Consider the following 19890-nt stretch of genomic DNA (forward strand, 5'->3'; position numbering starts at 1 on the left):
CTCTATACATGTATACACATCCACATCTCTCTCGCGCTCTCTCCCTCTCGTCTCTTCCTCTCTCTCTCTCTCTCTCTCTCTCTCTCTCTCTCTCTCTCTCTCTCTCTCTCTCTCTCTCGGCGCAGCTCCACGCTCGGCCGGCCTTTAAATTTAGAAATTTCGAATTTCCGCACGACGCCGGCCTGCCTGCCTGCCCTCCGTCGTCGTCGTCGCAGTTTACGACGAACGCGCGCGAGCCGAGCAACGACTGACTGCCTGCGTGCCTTGTTCATCAATCGACGCGATTTTAATCGACTCGAGAGAGTTATCGGGACGAAAGAGTCGATGGCGGGAGCGCGATGACGAACGGCTTTGTTCCGCAGTGCCTTTTTGTGGATTTTACATGGCGATACGTAGTTCGTTGTCACAGTCAAGTATTCGTGTGTTCTGCGAAAAAAACAAGTGCACGAAGCGGTCCATTTTTAAAAACACCTCATTATGGAATGCGCAGCAGTGACGAATCTTGAAAGCTTTCGTCGTGGTGGCGGAATAGCGCAGCGTGAAAATAAACAAAAACGGAAACTTGACGATACACTGAAGAGCCATATTTGCTCTCGGATTGAAAAGGCAGCGGTGCACTGAGCAGCAGCGAGAGAGAAAGTGCGCAGTTAGATAAGTGAAAAATAGCGACGGATTAACTCAGATTTTCGGCGAAAAGCACAACCGGGCGATTATCGTCTTGTGACGGTGCGCGTCGTATACACATACGTGGACGTTCACCCTATGCAGTAGCGTCTTCATCTCTCTCCGACTCTCTACAGCCGCCTAAAAATAGTGACACACAAGCGCGCAGCAGTTGCAGCAACAGCATCGGCGGCTTCTTCGTCGTCGATTTCATCTTTTTTCTGCGGACGTTTTAACGGACTTCGGTGCAGAGCTGAGAGCGCGCGCGTGTGTGTTTTTGTGCGTGTATGAGCGGACCTGAAAACGCGACGCTAGCGGGATGCAAATAAAGAGGAAGACGATGCCGGAGTGAGATTGCATTCCAGATTCGCGCTTGTATTTTCCGGATGTGCAGTTTTGCACTTGGACTTGGGCGCGAGGATGGCGTGAGCCATGTAAGAGTCAGCTGGGATGCTTTAAGCGTTTTCTGGGAGTATTGATTGATAACAACATAATTATTCAAGAGTTTTTTTAACCCGCCATTTGATTGACGATTTACCGATCGAGCGATAGGTTATGTAAACATTGAATATTTTTAGGGTCTATATAAACATTGATTAAGCCGCGAAGATCGTCGCGAAATCATTTTTCAAAATGAACTGTCTACTGTGAGTTTCGTTCAGGTATACCGGATAGTGGCATTTTCAACTTCTTTTATGCGATTGACATCTATTAACCTAAAATTCAAACACATGCTCTAAATTCTCATAAAAAAAAACATCCTTTTGCAATGTTTTCACTTAATCAGTTACAGTTATAGATATATTAAAAGTATATAATTTATTTATAAAAAGTCTTTTACCCATTAATCTCGCGTAACCTACTTATATTTGACATTTCTGAAATATTTGTGCACTATCCTTTGCGAAAAGCATGCTCGTGAAAAAAGCAAAACACTATTTTGATGGTCCCACCAAATATTAAAATGCATCTATTAAAATTCAATAGTATGAGCAGATGTGAAAATTACGTGCATTTGTTGTGACATGAATAGATAGATTTGTGTAATTCAGTTTGCATCGCGCTATTTGTATTTTGAAATGCAATTGATCCGATCACATTAATTGTACGATTTTCATCGAGTATTCATCGAGTTAATTGTCATAACCATGAAAATTGCGGTACTTTATTTTATAATAAATTATTTTAAATAATAATTCAAAATACACACTGCACTAAATAAACATCCAAAAAATTGACTTGGGCGTGTCGTACGAATTTTTAGAAAGAGCAATGATTAATGGTTATAGGAAATGCGTTTTCTAAAAATAAGCATTTTATTCAAAAGTGATGTGACACTGGAAGGCGTTGCACAAGATTCATGTTTATATTTTTATAAAACAATCGCCTCACACGTTCTATATCTGGTCTCCATTGTTTGACAGAATTTTTCTTCTCGAAGATCAAAGCGTGCAAAGACACAGATAAGTATATGACAGCTAGTGGTCGAGAAAGGCGTAAAATCTTCTTCAGAAGGGAAATTTTTAACCTATATCGTTAACTAAAGAGTGCATGGAAAATAATTTTAATTACAAATATTTAAAAGATTATTCTTTAGAACGAATTAGTCGTAAAAAATAGAATCAGAGGTATACATTTGCTATCTAGTATAACGATACGCACTAAGATGACAGATTTGGTATTTCTAGAGTCATTGTAACGATAAGACCTGTCATATAAAACGAGATTACTTTCTGTCAAACAAAATACGTAAATAAGTCAGGCGCAGTCCCGTGATATTAGTAATTATAAAAGTTTGAATTATTAAATACATTTAGAATTATATATTTCAAAATATACGTAACATTACACAAAACAAATTAAAGACATTTTTCAGAATTATTTATATTGTGTACCTAAACCAGACTGTTAACACTATAAATAAAGAATCTTTCATACATTAGAAATGTTTTCTAGAATCACAGCCAATATTGTCGATTCATAAGAACCATAAACCTAATGTTTATTCTATGGTTTTTTAATAATTTAAATTGAATAAATTAAAAATTGTATTACTACGATGAAAATTTAATTTTCTTGTTTTTCAGGAATAACCCCGAACATCAGAGCCATTGAATCGGGTCATTGCTATGACCAGTATGTTACGTTTGGAGATAGTAGGTGTCCTGCTACTGAGCTGTACGCAGATTCTTTCGGAGAATCGTGACTTTTACGGGTCGCGCAAACAGTATGGAGGTCATCGAGGCGGCTTCGGAAACGATCGAAGCCATCACGGCTCGAGAACGCGTGAGATAGAAGTCAAGTATGGACGTCTCAGGGGTATGGTCGTGCAGCCCAGGGCTGACAGCTCGCAGCTCGTCGACGTCTTTCTTGGTTCGTTTGATAAAGTATTCTACTCTAGTTTGAAATTAATAAAAATCACGTTTGCACAAGCCATATTCTTTGGACTGGACCCGCGGATCCGCGTGAACATGATTATCGTATACGACCTCTAAGTATAACCAGAGGCTTTTTTAAAATTGTTATTTTCAAAAGCAACTACACTATACTGTGTTTACTGAGATGGACAAATCTTTTTTTTCGCCTTTTCTGGGTCCCTTTCTCGAAAGTCACCCTCTCTCGTCATAAAACATTTTTCGCCTGCACTTTGCAATTCTTACATCTTGGCGAGTAGTTATAGGTGTAGGCGGAGGTCGAGTGGGCGTTTCTCAAAAGAAAAGTTTCCACCGCTCGTTTTTGAGCCTTCAACTTTTCATTGCGCCCAAGAGGAATCCGTATACGTTTCCAAGCCTTCTTAGGTGTGCGACTGGGTTGCTTTTAGTGAATGAGGAAAAAGTGCGACCGAAATTGTTTGCGATGAGTGTCGAGGCTATTCTGGCACGCTGATAAGTGCAAGTGTTATGTATAAGTTTCGGTGTATTTCGAAATGTAACGAAGCAATATTATTTTCTCGGTAACGATAGCAAATATTAGGAAAGTTGGCGTTCGAGCCCTAATCGATAAAGTGAAACACTGCTTCTTTTTGGCTGGTTCCTCCTCCTGATATTTTTCAACATCTCGCGTAAGATTGACTCAGGTTTTCTTCAGCATCGGCAAACTGCTGGCTTATGGTAGTTTTCTCGACTCCTTTAAATAACTTTTTAAATTGTCGAGCCAGGCTCACGTTATCGAGTTTTTCTTCTATAAAGTATAATTTCGAAGTCATTTGCTTCTCTCTGAAAGAAGCAGAAATCGGATGTTGCAAAGCGTACGAACAAGCAATCTGATTATAATTGAAATTACGTTTAACGATTAATTATTTTACAAATGCAGGCGAAGCGCATAAGCGAAATTGACGCGAGGATAACGCTCATAATGAGGTTGATGAATACGTTATCCTTTTGGACAATTAAAAGCCAAAATTATGGGTACTTATACGTGCAATCCAGAGTGCAGCCGCGAGGCAATTATTAACGGCCGACAGCGTGTAATTCATCACGATTAAATTAAAATATTAGCCCCGAAATAAATATTAATAAAGCCTCCGGCGCGACCGGCACGGGCGCGCATATCCGGAAATGGTGTTGTCAGTTTTCTCGCATCCGCTGGCATGGAGCGAGCGAACGCGCGCACGCGTGTGTATATAAACAGTCGTTACCTGGCCGCGCGCCGGATATTTTCTCATCCGACGTGCGCGTTCGTCTGCCTATTTCCAGTGCGCGAGGCGAAAAGTTTGAGAAATATGCCGGGCCGCGCGCTGCTTGGAATGGCTGCAGAAAATATACGAAATGGAAAAGCGCGCCGCGACTGAAACTGCAGGATACGCGTAGACATATTAAAAGCAGTGCAATCACACCCAATGGAGCTTGCTTTCTATTTCTTTTTTGTTCCCAAAAACTCAAGTCAATATACTGCCTTTTCGGTGTCTCTCGGAACGCGTCCATGCAGGTTATGCCAGCAATAAACGGCAGCGTCAAAGAGCGGGGCGCTATGACAATGGCAAAAGTAGGCGAATATGAAGAGGCAAGCGCAAGGCGAAGCGGAGAAAAGTCACGGATAAAGAAGAGAGAAAGAGAGCCAGCGCGTCGTCGCGGCCATGAGCGCGCGAGCGACTTCTCTCCGAGAATAGAATCGTCCGCCATGCGCGACTGTCAAGTTGAGTTCCCCTCGCGCTACCGCTGTGTAGCACTGATGCCGCTTCCAGCAGCGATCTACATAGCCTCTAACGGCCCGCGACTCGGTCTCGTAATTTATTTGTATACGACATTCTCGGCATTTTTGTGCGCGTGTTTTTTTCTCTTCTCGTCAAGGGTGACCAGTTGCGGGTTTCCGGTCAGCGTTGAGTCAGGCGCCCGGCGTTGTGTATTTTTGTAATCCCTCGTGATTTAGGGGGGTTCGCCGCGTCGAGACGTTATTTATTGAGTCGACCGCCGGGGATTAGGCATTGTGTAATCAAGTTAATAATTGAGCTACCGTGTTGAACAGCGATAATAGAAATTAACTGCAGTCCAAATATTTTAGCGGGAAATCGCACTGTGTTTGACGGGCGTTCATTCGAGATACGCGAATTCCGATCGCGCACTTTCTCTATGGCATATAAGAAAATGTCCAATATAGTCTGCGATCGAAAAAGCTGCGAGTACAAATAGAAGGGCTGCAGCATCGCGTCGAACGAGGAATCGAGTCTGACAAAAACACACTACTCGCACTTGGAAATGGAGAAAGCAGAAAATCAGCGGAGCTGCAGCGCGGGGCGCTTTATTTATCGGCGACGATTTCCCTTAAAAAGTTCGGCCCGAGGGAGCGCATCGATCTCTAATCGGGCGTGAAGTAACGCCGCGTGGCGAAAACGGACGGCTTGTCAGACGGGCATCAGTTTAAGTCGTCGGGAGAATGAGACGAGGCGACTGAGCCAGAGATAAATCGGCAGATAAAGGGCGGAGGGCTTGAGGATTGAGATGATATTTATCTCGGCGAAATTCTTTTTAGGCTTTCTCGAAATCGTCGGCTTGTTCGCGGATTAAGTTTGATTCGCGCGCGGTTCTGCGGGATTAGTCGACTGATCGATCGTTTCGAGTAAATGGCTGGAGTTTTTCTGGGACCGGGGAATAAGGGAGTACGCTCGATTCAAGAAGTTTGCTTTAATTTTAAGACGACGTCGTACGGCACGTTGGAAACTATTAATGACGGAGACGCCGATGGATGGGATTTCCGATCTCGCGCGACTATCGAAAGGCTTTTTCCAATTTTACGGATTACGTTTCTATCCGAATTATTCTGGTCTGGTTTCAAAAATACATTATCACATGACATCTCATAGATTATTACACAGAAGAAAATAATTAGATCATGCAATTGATTGAGCGCTCAGTCTCGAATGATCTAAAACACTTGGATCATATACATCACAGGGAATTGAAAAAACATGCATATTATAGCTTCTCAAATAGGAATGCGCCTTAGACAATGACTATCTATGTCAATCGACATTTATAGTAAATGATTATTTGAAGCACCCTTAATTTCGCGAGAGAAGGTTTAGGATCCTCTGTTATGAGTATGTGGTCATTTAGACGAGATGGATGGAATGGGAGAGAACGAGAATTTAACATTGTGATTTCTTAGGAAAACCGCCCAAGTCCAACTTTGGAATGAATCAAGCTAGGGCCGGTTGATATCTTCTTTCGGAACAGCTGATCAAACTTTCACATTGTCACACCCGCACTGAACTATACTTTTAAACAGCACTGAAATATACTTATATAACTATACTTATTGAAGGTCTGCTCAAATAAAAATTCTAATTTGATAGGTTTTATATGAAATTTTTGTAACGGTATATCCATCCGAAAAAAAGTCCGTCGAAAAAAATGTTCAAAGAAAAATCAAAGCTTTCAACGCTCTGTCGACAAATAATTATAGAGATCCAGTACAAAGCTGTATACTAAAATTAGCGAAGACGCGAGAAATACCGATGATTCCTCAGACTCGACACGTAATCGTGGCTCGAAAAATTTCAGGAGTGCCTTACGCCGAGCCTCCCGTGGGTCCGCATCGCTTCGAGCCGCCGACGACGCAGACGCCCTGGACTGGTGTGCGACATTTCGTCAGCTTCGCCCCCGTCTGCCCTCAGAAGCCGCCCCAACTGGAGGAAGAAGTCGATCCGGCGCGACATCAGTACCTAGAGCGCTTGCTGCCTTTCCTTCAGGACCAGAGCGAGGATTGCCTTTATTTGAACATCTACGCGCCGCATCAGGATAACAGTGAGTGGTTCCTATTATAGTGTCAATTATTTTTACCGCATTAAAGCATAAGAGCTCACGTGACGTTAAGACGACTGCACTTTCGTGTAAGTTTGTACTTAAACTAAGAAATCCATAAATAATACGCACGGATACATGCTGAAAACGTTGAGCTGTAAATGGAGCGGCACTCTCGCGCAGAAAATTTATAAGCGCAAAACTACGAAATTCAAAATTACCCAAGCTTTCGGAAAGAAAAGAAAATCGCGGAGGCCGCCGTAGATACGCGACAATACCACGGTAAAAATAAAGCGAGTGCTGTTCCCAAAAAAAATGACCTGAGCACGTGGCAAGAGCTCTCGCAATGAAAATTCACAGCGAGGTATACGTATAAGAAGTGAAGGAGTAAGGCTTGCCCAAAGAAGCAGGAGAGTAAAAAAAAGAGCGGGTTAAGGAGACGACGACTGTACGCCGAGAGAAAGGAAAAAGTTGAAAGAGATCTTGCCCCGTCACTCTGGAACCTCCGCTATATATAAAATTTGTCTAATGGCTTGAGCTGCGGCGGCGGCGCGAGCGCGCTCCTTTTTTCTTCCTTCTCCTTCCTTTCCTCCGTCTTCTTACTCTCTTACTCTCTTACTTACCACCAGCCTAGGCCTTCTCCCCAGTTCTTGATCACGCTATTTTCAGGCCGCGATTTCATTCTCCAGCGGCGCCGTTGCTCTTTAAGGCCAGACTGCACTCCTGCAATTCGGAAAATCTGAAATATTCAGGGCCGAATTTTTCAACTCGGCGTGAAATACTTTACGACTAGGCCGTTATTTTTTAATGGTGTATGCGAGGTTGGCATTGCAGCAGGCTCTGCCATGACCGGCAAGAAAAAAGCCGGAATCGGCTGGAAAAGAGGCTCACATTCATATACGCTCACGGCGGCCGAGTTGAGTAGAGTCCATAGAAAATGTTCAGTTTGAAAAAGCCCGTTTTAAAACAAATAAGATACTTGAAGTAATTACTGCCTCGCATTCTTTCAAACGCCACTTACCGCAATCTCCATTGTAGTCCAGCCTTAAAAAGCTCTCTTCCAGTTTTCTCCCTCTCTCTCCTTCACTTTCGTCCCCTACTAGCTCTCGTCTTTCTTCCCACTTTCTTAGACTCGCGAGAGTGCACCGGAGAGTTTGAAAAGAACTCCTTAAAATAAACGGCCGTAGCTGCCCTACACGGGCGAATGTGCAAATGTGTGGGTGGAGAATAAGGAGAGCCGGACAATACTTCCTCGAAGGAAGCAAAGCGAGAGAGAGAGAGAGAGAGAGAGAGAGAGAGAGAGAGAGAGAGACCCTTTGTGATGCTCCTGGCAACTCAAACGCTCGCAGCTCCATTCTCCCTCGCTTACCTAGTTTATGATAGATATATCGCGCTCGCGCCCTCCTTCGTCGCGGCATTGAGATTTAATACGACCAGCAGCAGCAGCAGCAGCAGCAGAGATAAGAAGAGGAATGAAGAAATCGCAAAGCGCTGCGTATACTCTCTTTCTCCGGCTTATTTATGGATTTTCAATAAGCCGTTTATAATGCAATTTACTGTTTCGCCGACCTTCTTTACGGGTCTTTCTTTTTTCCCAGCTCTCCTCGCTTTTCTTTTTCTCGGAAAGAAGAAGGAGCTGCAGCCTTCTTTGCTAGCATACGAGCGGTAGGGAGAGAGAGAGAGAGAGAGAGAGAGCGGCGGAGGAGAGAATCCGCGCGAATCCTCGCGATTGTGCTTTTATAACGCTTGAGAGGATTGAAATGAAGCGAGTCGAGAGACGATTATGCCTTCGTTCGTCTGGCCTTTTACGCGCGCGCGCGAGGCATAAAAGGATTCCGTTTATCTTGTTAAGTAGCCGGACCCTCTGCAACGTGTTTACGAAATTTTTCGCGAAAGAATTCACGCATAGTCGTGCAATCCGACCGAGCTCGTGTCAAAGTGCAGAAAGTCCCTCGCTCACCGGCCATCGAAAATACATGGCACTGCCTGCCGCTGTTTATATATATATATAAGTAGAGCTTAAGAAGTCCTCTGCATTGTCCCGTCTTCTATAGTGTATTCGTCTCTAAGCTTCTTTTTTGTGTCTCGAACGCGGCGCGTACCGTTTGACGTGGCTCTTCGTGAATCTGTGTATAGAGGGGCTTGACTCGCTTTTGAAGATTCTTGAAAGATCGCCTTTGAAGCCACTTGCATGCCGATACACTGCAGCGCATGTAGAAGAATTGTGGGCACTTTCATTGTCGTTAGCGCTCCGATTGAAAATGTTAACTTCCACAACTCCCTCTCGTTTACTTCTCAGAGCCAAAGTACGAAACTCGTTACATATATTGCGCCCGTTTAAAGCTTGCAGTGCACACATTTGCCGCGAGCACACACGGGGCCTCATTCATTATTCTCAGGGTATCACCCCTCGTTCGCTTCTCATTCTCTTTGTGTTGCGCGGCGGGTGCACTGCAGCCACTGCACTTTCTTCGACTGGCGAGTAGACGCTCGAGCAAAGAGCCTTTGCGGAGGCTGCTTTGATGAGATTCGCACACAATCTGCTTTGCTTGTGGTTTACGTCAAACTTCTGTGATTCTCTGTGATATTGTATTATTGCTTGATGCGACGGAACGAAGATCAAAAGATCGGATTTTTTTCCATGCGCGAGCTAGCGTTCCTCGACGAATACTATTGCAGTATTGCGTGTGCATTCGAATTGATTTTGCCGTTCATAAAACTTAGTACGAACAGTTTGTTTGGATTATAATGTGCATACAGCGGAAAATTAACGCACTGTTGCTCGCTCAACAATACACATGTCTGTGAGGCAATCAGCAACAATGACAATAATAGCCGAGTTATATATTGCTCGAGATTATGCGGCCAAAATTATTTCAGCTAAAGAAAGTTTAGTCGATTCCGGGACATCACCCCGTTGCCGCCGCCCCTCAACTCGAATAATATGTTCTATTTGCATAAATCTGTCGCGGGGATTGCCATTAAATTTGGCCAAGCCAATGTAAATTCCAGGAGCTAGGACAGTCGCGAAACTTTTCGGAGAGTATAATATTCAGCTAACGTTGGCTAATTGACTTTCGGCGCGTCATTTATAGCGGCTCTCGAAAAGGAGCAAATCGAAGAAGCCGATAGTTTGCATTCGCGTGTATAAATATATGTAGTCGGAAAAGCCCCTTCCCGAATTCCCCTCCACACGACGAGACAATGACCGGCTAACCCGGTCAGGCGCGCTGACCCGCGCGCGAAATGAATGTTGCATGCGTCTGCCACTCAGTAGATTACTTCAGTAAAGTCCGGCCGAATAGCTCCGCGCGTATACACAGCCGCTGGGTTTCCCTCGTAAAAACTCCAGTCCGTTTGAGCAGCTCCGCTTTTGCTGCACACCTGGCCGGCTCGTTTCGCGCGCCGCGCTTTACTTTTGCAGATGAATTGCGCAGCTCCTTTTATTCGTTTACGGCATACGCGTTGACTCGTCCTGCTCATATCTAATGATCGCGTTAAGGTTTCAGGCGCGCTGGCAGGCGTTTTGCAAAATTAGTGACCGGAGCGTCATGTAACTGGATGTGCAACTGCATATTCTATACTTTCGACTGCCAGCTAACGTATTAGACTTCGATATAATTAATTGGCACGATCAATGGATGAAAAAAATAATTCAATCATTCAGCAAAAGTTGCGGGTTTACATTTTCGGCCCGAAAGAGAAAGGGTCGCGCGGATATTCTCATTATTTTGTTACACCGCTCAATCCACTTCTCGCTCTTACCTCCTCTCTCTCTCTCTCTCTCTCTCTCTCTCTCTCTCTCTCCCTCGCTCTCTCTCTCTCTCTCTCTCTCTTTCTCTCTCTCTCTCTCCCTCTCTCTCTCTCTCTCTCTCTTTCTCGTCCGTCCCCTTAGCCGGGCGCCAAGAGCTCGTACACTTACGTATATAGAGCTAAGCGTTTACTTTCCGTTACCGCCTCGCGTTTACGGCCAATTTCGCAGCGGCTGCAGCTAGAGAGGATCGTTCGATTAGAAACTACTTTGCAAGAGTCAGTCGCCTTTCTTCGATTGTCCGCTGTTTGCTCTTTATCGCGTTTCACGTGTCTCTATTGCATAAGTATACGCTTTCCGCGCCAAAATCGAGTCGCCGGTGCGCCTTTTTTCTTTACCAGTAGCATCATCGGGATTCGGGTCGAGAGTCGCGAGGTGTATTCTTTTACGGCCTGCAGTGTAGTGTCGTCGTCGGAATCTGAGATTGACCCCGGCGACGTGAAATCCGACTGGAACGCGAAAAAATCCAGCTCGCTTCATGCGAAATATTCGCTGTCCTACAACTTTTTTTCGCTGCGTCCGCGATCGTCACTTTTATTACAGATTCACGAGCGAACGAACGATCGGACGAATGAAAAAAATCCGAGTTTGATTTCCACGCACTTAATCCAATGTCCAGCCGCCGCATATCATCGCTCATCGATACGACAATGAAAACTTCAATTCCGCAAATTTTTTTCCGCGCTCCTCCACAGCCTTCCCGCACTCTGGCATTTTGACGAGTTTTCGCGTAATTTTTACCCACAGGCTGTACACCAACGGAGACGTCGGACGGCGGGGTCGCGCGCTAATGGCGCCATTTTTCATGACGTCAGTCGTTTTCCACTCGGCCAAGCCGAATCGGGCAGCCGGCCGCGAAATATGCGCGATGCACTCTATCGTCCGCTTAACCCTTTTTTTCGGTTAACAAAGTTCCAGCCCGCGCTTTTTGCCGCATGCTGCTGGGCCGCCCTGCTGCTGTGTGATCGGTGGCGCGGCTTTCGTTATTCTGCGCCGATATGCGAGGGAGAGCTCGTTTATTTCTACCGCGCGTCGATATTATTTAGACGCTTTCTGCAGGAGGAAAGTAGTGCTCGTATAGTTTGCGAGCCTGAAATTTTTCGCATGAAATTAAATTGCTGGCACGAAGGGCCGGATGTTCTTAATGAAAGCAAATTCAATATTTGCTGGACCTTTTTCATCAAATGTGTGTTGATAATGCTGACGGAAAATTGACTGACTCGACTGGTCAATGTTTGCCATTGAATGTTTTCCTTCTCGTAGCCTTGGTTATTGTAAAATTTTGGTATGCTTACCTGCACACCTTGCAATATTGGGAACAATCGAAATACAACGCTTCCACGCAATGGGCGAACAAAGAAAAGTGTTCTTCTGTGCACGCATAACAAGAGCAAAACCCTTGAGAATCGCGCGGGGCGAGTAGTTTTGAACCGTCCCCTAATGAAGATTAAACGCGCGTGATTTGATTGAAGTTTGTTAACAACGGTCTCGCGCGATCTCCTCTAATTAGAATGTTTACGGGGATTCCTCGACGGCTCTAAATGAAGATGTCCGCTTGATGCATGGTTTAATTTTCAAGTATGTGGATCGATAAAACTGTCTCCGCTCCGCGAGTTCTGAATAGCTTTCTCTCTCTCTCTCTCTCTCTCCCTCTCTCTCTCTCTCCCTCTCTCTCTCTCGCCCTCTTACGCATTACCGTTAATACACGGTTATTACATCCTGGGCTATTAATCAATGCTTTTTATTGCTCCGACATTCTTGACAAATGTGTAGTGAAATAATAAATCTGCGCAGCCGCGATTGCTCCGTCACTCTCGATTTCGAAATTGAAATCGTTAATCTATGGAACGACCGTCCATTTGATTGTTTGACTCGTTGCAATGGCGTTTTAAAAAGACTCTCGTTGATTTTTAATGCCTCGTTATGCCAGCGCAATCGATGAACATTGACAAATGAAAATGAGTCTCGATGCACACGAGTATACCGTTTAGCGTTCAATTTCGGCATATATTCGACTCTTAGACAAAAAACATCACCAACGAATTTTGCTTCGTACATGTTCTATTTCGATTGAACGTCCATCATCCTGCTATATGAGTCATTCTACAAAAAGTTGGACACTTTCCTGTCAACAAATTGAGCTCTTGCAATTTTGAGGGCACACGCACCAGACCAAGTTTTTTACATGTGCTTGGGCATACAACATGTAAAAAGCATGGGTAGCACTTACATACCCTATGCCAACAAAAAGTTACGGGCCAATTACCAAAAAATTGCCTTTATTCACGACTGACCTATAATAGCCACTTTATTCCATGAAAAACGAGACTAAAGTAGCATTTTATTCCCTCATATTTTTTTCCCGCAAAATGCGGGAAATTTTTAAAAATTTCGAAAATTTTGGAAATTTTGCAACAATGTTAAAAAGTAGAAAAATTATTTAAAAAATGAAAATATTTTAAATAGTTTGAATATTATAAAAAAATTGTATTAATTTATTCAATTTAGCTGTTGTAGGTCCCACTTTTCGACAAATAAAGTGGCTGCACATAGTTCAGTTGTGAATAAAGCACTATATGAAACACGAGAGTAAAGTCGATTATTCCCTCGGGTGATTTACTGCCCTCGCTTCGCTCGGACAGTACACTCTCACCCGCGGGAATAATGAACGACTTTACTCCCTTGTTGCATAATGTACTATTATTGCGCCCCGAATAATTAATTGACTGGCCGAGTAATCCTTATTTTTTCCGGCATTAATGGACAGATGAACCCGAGATCTTGAATTAAAAAAAAAATCATCGAAAACGACCGTCCCTATCTATATGACAATGAAAAAGATAAAAATACAACCATAATTGATGTACATATATACTCGAAATATTAAAATGTCAAGTAAATGTTTTTTGCTATACGCATTAAGATATCATTTTTTGGGAAAACTAATTTTAACTTTAATTTTATATCTTAATGCGTATAGCAAAAAACATTTACTTGACATTTTAATATTTAGAGATTTCACTACGTTTATTAGTCTTTTTCTTGCCAAGATTTTCACTTTTGAAAAAAGTTTTTTTTTGAGAGATTTCACATCTTTTACAAAGCATATTATTCTTCTTGCTATTGCACTTCATTAAATCTTGATCTATTCGATAGACAACAAGCTACTGTTGGTTCAGACATTGATCGCATCGCGCATATAATCGTATAGCAATATATGCATATATACGTATAGCATAACATGCATATTATAATCGCGTGTCGACGAGTAGCAGACGAATGTCGGTAAAGTAGATTAACTACTGTAACCACTGGTGTATAATACCAAATATACTCACCGGAAGTCACGTGACCGGAGGAGACGAAAAATATCGGGAGAGGATGGAAACTCTGAACGAAATGAAATATACCGAGAAAATTTTCAACTTGCAATATTAAGTTAATAACTTAATATTCTTGAATGAACCTTTTATACATGAAAAATTAGGATAATATATTTAAGTAAATACCAACAGATTGCGCATACGCGCAATAATAATGATTTAAATGCAATCGAGATTTTTTTAAGGTTAGGAACACCTAATTTCAAAGTATATAGGGTCGCGCCGTCGACAAATCGTACTTTGTACTTTCTCTTGCCAAAGCGGCGCTATCGCGCCCCTTGATAGCTTATGAAACATGAAATATATTAATCTGATTTTTTAAATGAAATGTAGAAAAAAGATCTTAGATCAAAAGTCGTAAAGATTAAAAAAATGGGATACATCGCTGGATTTCGTAAAAGATCGAAACTTTCACGATTTTTTTATATTTTTAAGCCTATAGACAACTTTATACCCAGACAACCATTTTTAACATTTTGTTCACTCAGACCCCCTGAAGTGTCCGGTTTTCCGTGTATTTGCACATATATGATTTCTGGATCGATCAAACTGCGGCCATCACTGAGAGAAATGTAGAGTTGGATTAACCGGAAACTCTGGCAGTTTTTACCGGAGCACTCAAGCGAATGGTTTAAGATTGAATCTTAAACCATTAGGCCTTAGCACTACCGCTGTTTTTACCTGACAGTAAGCATAAGTATAAAAATTGAATATTTAATAAGTGATTCATTGTTTTGGCATGAAAATTGGTTTACAAGTCCTCAGAGTACAGTTTATCGTATTTGTAAATTTTCATGATCCCAAAGCAGAAGGTTTGCTTAGCTCTGACGAGCTTACGGCAACATCGGGTATTAAGGGAAATTCAGGTCTACGGCTTTCAGATAAGCCAAGAGACAAGCAGGGTATGTCACATTGTACTCTGAGGGCTTGTAAACCAATATTTATGGCTGAACAATGCATTGATTTATAATTATTAAAATTTTGTGCTTCAGCATAAGTTTACAAATTTTGAGATTAAGAGGTTAGGTTGTACATATTGCAATACTTATTCTCAAACCTTTCGCAAAACTTTTACAAATTCCACGAAACCAATAGGTCCCTTATGAATTTGTCACTCATTGTGATATGATATGCTAAAAAACATAAACATATAAGTAAAACCTCACGTGTTCGGCACAGCTGATATAGCGCGGGGAGGAGTCAAGCTTGGACTACTGCAAACTCCGATAGAATCCGCCTGAGTCCACCGCTAAATCAGCTGTGGTCGTCCAAGGTTAATACCACAGAAAAATGTACGGCTATTCTAACTCTACATTTCTCTCAGTTATCAGCGTATTTGTACACTACGAGAGGCTTTAGAGGCCGTTTAATGATAATCTTGCCAGTCGCGCCGACGCCCATTTGTATTTGCATTGTAATTCAAGCGCGTAAATATCGAAACTACCTCAAGCGCGTAGTGCGCAAGTTCAACGCATATACTCGAGAGCGCGCGAACCCATGCACTTTAAAGCTGCGCGTTATACCTAGCCGAAGCACATAATCAGCGGCTGAGTTTTATTATAATTCTCGCGCACGGCTTGTGCACTGACTCTGAATGATTTATGTCGGCCGCGGCTTTTTCTTCGCTTTCAGGCACCTACCGATTCACCGCATTCGCTCGAGCATGAGGGATTTATTTTAATAATCTTTTCCAATAGGATTATGGAAAAAATCATTTTATGATTAATCGGATGACTCGAACCAATAAATTTTCTAATAGCTGTAATTTATATTAGTAATTAATTGGATTTGGTTCAAATGAATCTTTTATTAGTGTGAAACTCATTGTTCTTGCGAAAATAACGATGGACTATGAAATTGCCCTTGCATGTGAAAGCTTATCTCTTCTCTCAGCGAGATGGTTAAAATTATTATGTAGGTCAAAATGAGCGCTACGCGCAAGTGCATTACATAGTCGACTGTGCAGTATGTACATTGCACATTAATTTGACGAGTACAACAGTGCTCGGCATAAACCGGCTTGAGAAGGGTTAAAGTTTCGAGGATTACTTGAGCAGAGGCTTGAGCGGTGCCGCATCTCGAAAGCCTGTACGAATAGATTCATCGCCCGGAATTTTACGGAAGTGGTTGGTTTTCTCCTTCTCTTTAAGCTTGCGATGGCCACCGAGTTGATATGGGTACAGTATTACGATTCATTATTTCGTACAAATCGGGGTGCACAGTTATAACTTCGCATGCAGTGAAAGAGCAAAATAGGATTAGGGCTTATATGGTTAATGCTGTGCAAGTGAATATGGTACTCGGATATAGTACGATCAGTATGTGTGTAGCTGCTGAAGCAATTCAATTTCATTTTGTATTTTCCCTAAAGAGAAGATTCTTGCATTCTTTAAAATGATTGTGTCATAACTTGAACACTAAAATAGCCTTTGAAAACTAAAATAGCCTTTTACCGAAACTTTTTCCTGATTTTTCCTGTTTCAAAGATTCAATTATATTTGATTGGAGCGATCGTGTGATGTTTAAAATCTCTTTTGGAGAAAGCAATATCCGCTGAATAAATTAGTGGCAGTCACGGAAAGATCTTTTCGAAAAATCGTTCATGTTTCACAAAAATCGATTACTTTTCCTATGGTAAATTACTAATTTTTAGTTTCCATATTGAATAATGCAGCTGTGTGAAAACATTAATAATGAAGTGCATTCTTTGCGGCTACATGAAAACGTTACAAATATAAAGTGCCGTATTGTTTCGAACAGTTTTCGTCGGTTGCGAAACTCTGCAATAACAATGGGGACAGCTGAAATTATTTAGTGCCATGTACGAGAGAAGCTTTCGCAACACGATACCCACGCAAAGGGCTATCAACGTCAACGCGCAGACGACCGAAGCAAGGGGCAAAGTGGCGAAGACGCGAGTTCAGGAATATAGGTAGCAATTGATACAAAGGCGAGGATAAATTACACGCGACGCGCAGCCGCTGTAATTCTGAAATGAAAGTTCCGCAGTGAAAATTAATTAACTACCCGCGTCGCTTATAAAACGAGAAGAGGAGAAAGAGTCAGCACAACAGAGAAAGGAGATAAAATAGAAATAAAATTTTAACGATCCGGCAACGTACCGTACAAACGCAATAACACTCGACGGCGAGTCCGTATTGCATTATTATTACGCAACTCGCTGCGAGAAACAAAACGCGGAGCCCGGTTCTTTTCGTTTTAGCGCTGAAAAGAGCGCAGAGGCAGTACCTCGCGTGTGTACACACGCGAGCGTAATGTGGCGCGCTCGGTCTCTCTCTCTCTCTCTCTCTCTCTCTCTCTCTCTCTCTTTCTCTCTCTCTCCCACACTCTTTGACCTGTATGTACGCGCGCTTCAGGAATCGCAATTCGCGTAATTACGCGTAACGCGAAAATGTACGTACCGAGCTTCGACATCGCGACTCGCGCGATATGCGAGCGAGCTTATGCATGTTGAGCTTGGATATTGCATTAGATGATTACCGAATTCATGAGTCGCTCTCCCGCGTGCCTCGTTACTGCGATTGATTCTCGCGCGCTCGCGATGTTCCCTCTTTTATGCTCGGCGCTGCTTCGCGTTAAGAGGATGATGGCTTTGACGTTCGCGTGCCTATCTGCTGAATCGGTGAAAGAATTTTCGCCATAGTTGCGGCTGAAGGTCAAACACTTGTTCGCTCCAATGCAGTTCAAGAATTGTTGGGGAAAATCACCGCATTAGATTATTTAGCAGCGTAATCGTAACGCGAAATTCTGATCTCGTCGTCGGCTAAGGTGTGCGTGGGGCAGCAGCTCACCTCATCGCAGGCGCTTTCGCAGTCGCTCAATTTTTTCAGTTCGCGCAATCCCCGCCCCGCACCTCTTCCCGAATGTAAAAAGCCGGCGACACGGCTTTGCACTTTGGCCGGAAGCGATCTACCGCTTCTTCGCCTTCGCATCAGTCGCCCGGCGCTGACGAGCACTGGCAAGAAGCTGCCACCCCCGCCGCGTATAATGGCAGCTGCAGCGCATTATCGTTGTATATACGCGCGCGAACGTCGCTTAAGCAGTCGAGTCTCCTTCAGCTCTTCTTCCTCTTTCGCGCTTTTTGCTCGCTTTGTTTGTTTGTTTGTTTTTTTCCTCTTCTTTCGATGGCTGTCGTAGGCGAGCAAAGTCGTTTTGAACGCGCGGAAAGTACCGCTCCTTTGGAGAACGCATATATTTTATAGCAATGCGTGACTAAGTTCGCGTTTCGTAATGTACTATTGTACCAAGATTTTATCATATACGAATGAGTATTTGGACATGGACTCGGAAAGTTAAATGTTAGGGATAAAGGAAAATAATAATATCCTTCGCTGGTGCGTGCTGCGTAATATTGACATCCTGCTTCGAATATAATTTACGAACATAATAGAATAATCAACGTTGCAGAATTTATCGAGAGCTTCACTCTTGAATCAGAGAGCTATCGCGTAATTGCACATAAATTAGTAAGCAGTAATTAATTTTCGCGAGGTAATAGGAGATAGTACAAATTTTTTTCAAACTTCCAATCCGACAATCGACAGCGATAAAAAGAGCGCGCAACTTACGTCAGCCCCGGCAACAAAAAAGTACACAGACCGGCCCGAGTGCATTTAATTGCGCTCGAGCTCTACCTCCAGCTGCAAAAGAAGAGACTACTTGCGGCCTCTGCCGTCGAGTCTGCAATCCGACTGAGCTCGCAGGGTAAGCTCTCCACGGCCCGACGCAGTTCGCGCGCAAGATCCGGGATGGCAGCAGCTTGTCCCCCGCGAAATCTCGTCCCTGGCACAGCACGCACGGCCTGCGTTCCCTCCCGAGCATCAGCAGCCGCGCAGTTCCGCTCGTTAATCCTGCGATATATACCTCGGCTGGACATCGCTTTTCAATTTGCGGTCGGATCGCTTTGATCGATGTGGCCTAACCCGCCGCGCTCGCTAAAGGTGACTAAAGAATAGCAGCGCGCAGGCGCGGTATAGAGTCGTTCGAGCGGTTATCAAATTTAATTGTCCCCCCGGCGCACCTGTAAACATGCTTCATGATGATAAAATACGCTCACACATACGCAGGAGGACAGGGTTTTATAGGACCGCGAGCTTTTATTGGGGGCGGGGGGGGGGGGGGGGGATGAAGCGACTCCGCGCAGAGCGCGTACGGCACTTTGACGAGCTCTTACATGAAATATTGCGTGCATACCGCCTGCATGGACGGTATTCGCCGAGCGAGCTCTTTTTAAGGACTCGCGAGATTTTCGAGCGCGCGCGCGGCTCCATTTCGCGATTGAATTTTTTTACAGCCACTTGCGGCAGCGAAACAATGCCGTTTCGCGGTGAATTAAACCGCGAGCCCTAGCTTCGCCGTAGACACTTTCTTTTTTATTCGCTGCGCTCTGAACGCTTTGCGCGCTTCCGGCTGAAAAACTCGGCTGATACGCTCTCATTCCTGCTGCGAGAATGTTATAATTGCCGTTTGTCTAGATCTCGGTACATCGATAATCCGCGGCGACTCGCCTGCAAAATCAGCCAACGTGTAACTTTTCGAGCTCGCACTGGAGCGAATAATCAATTACCATACTCTGTTTACAGCGCCTGTCCCGGAGACCGCGGCGCCGTCGAGTCTCTCGATCGGCGATATATAACGCCGCGGCACGACCCCCATAAATTTGTTGTCAAAACAAAATTAATTATTCCGTTATTAATCTTCGCTGCGTATATTCTCGGGGCGTGCAATATTTCATTAATAAAACGTTATGAGCGGACACCTCTCCCTAGCGGCC

The 19890-nt window shown here is 43.6% G+C and overlaps 1 protein-coding gene across 4 annotated transcripts in view; it reads left to right on the forward strand.

Moving 5' to 3' along the window:
• The first annotated feature begins 228 nt into the window (after window positions 1-228).
• LOC100121199 (carboxylesterase clade L, member 6) overlaps window positions 229-19890 on the forward strand; it is a 51002-nt gene continuing 31340 nt past the window's right edge. For 3 of the 4 annotated variants that reach the window (XM_031928896.1, XM_031928898.1, XM_031928899.1), the window contains exons 1-3: window positions 229-1097; window positions 2751-3036; window positions 6663-6905. In XM_031928896.1, the coding sequence (XP_031784756.1) occupies window positions 2793-3036; window positions 6663-6905 (487 nt within the window). In that variant the 5' untranslated portion in view covers window positions 229-1097; window positions 2751-2792. Of the gene's footprint in view, window positions 1098-1152; window positions 1326-2750; window positions 3037-6662; window positions 6906-19890 lie in introns of those variants that run through there. The other variant, XM_031928897.1, reaches the window with a different exon arrangement.

This window comes from Nasonia vitripennis, chromosome 4 (assembly GCF_009193385.2).
Source record: "Nasonia vitripennis strain AsymCx chromosome 4, Nvit_psr_1.1, whole genome shotgun sequence".
NCBI classification, from domain to species: domain Eukaryota; kingdom Metazoa; phylum Arthropoda; class Insecta; order Hymenoptera; family Pteromalidae; genus Nasonia; species Nasonia vitripennis.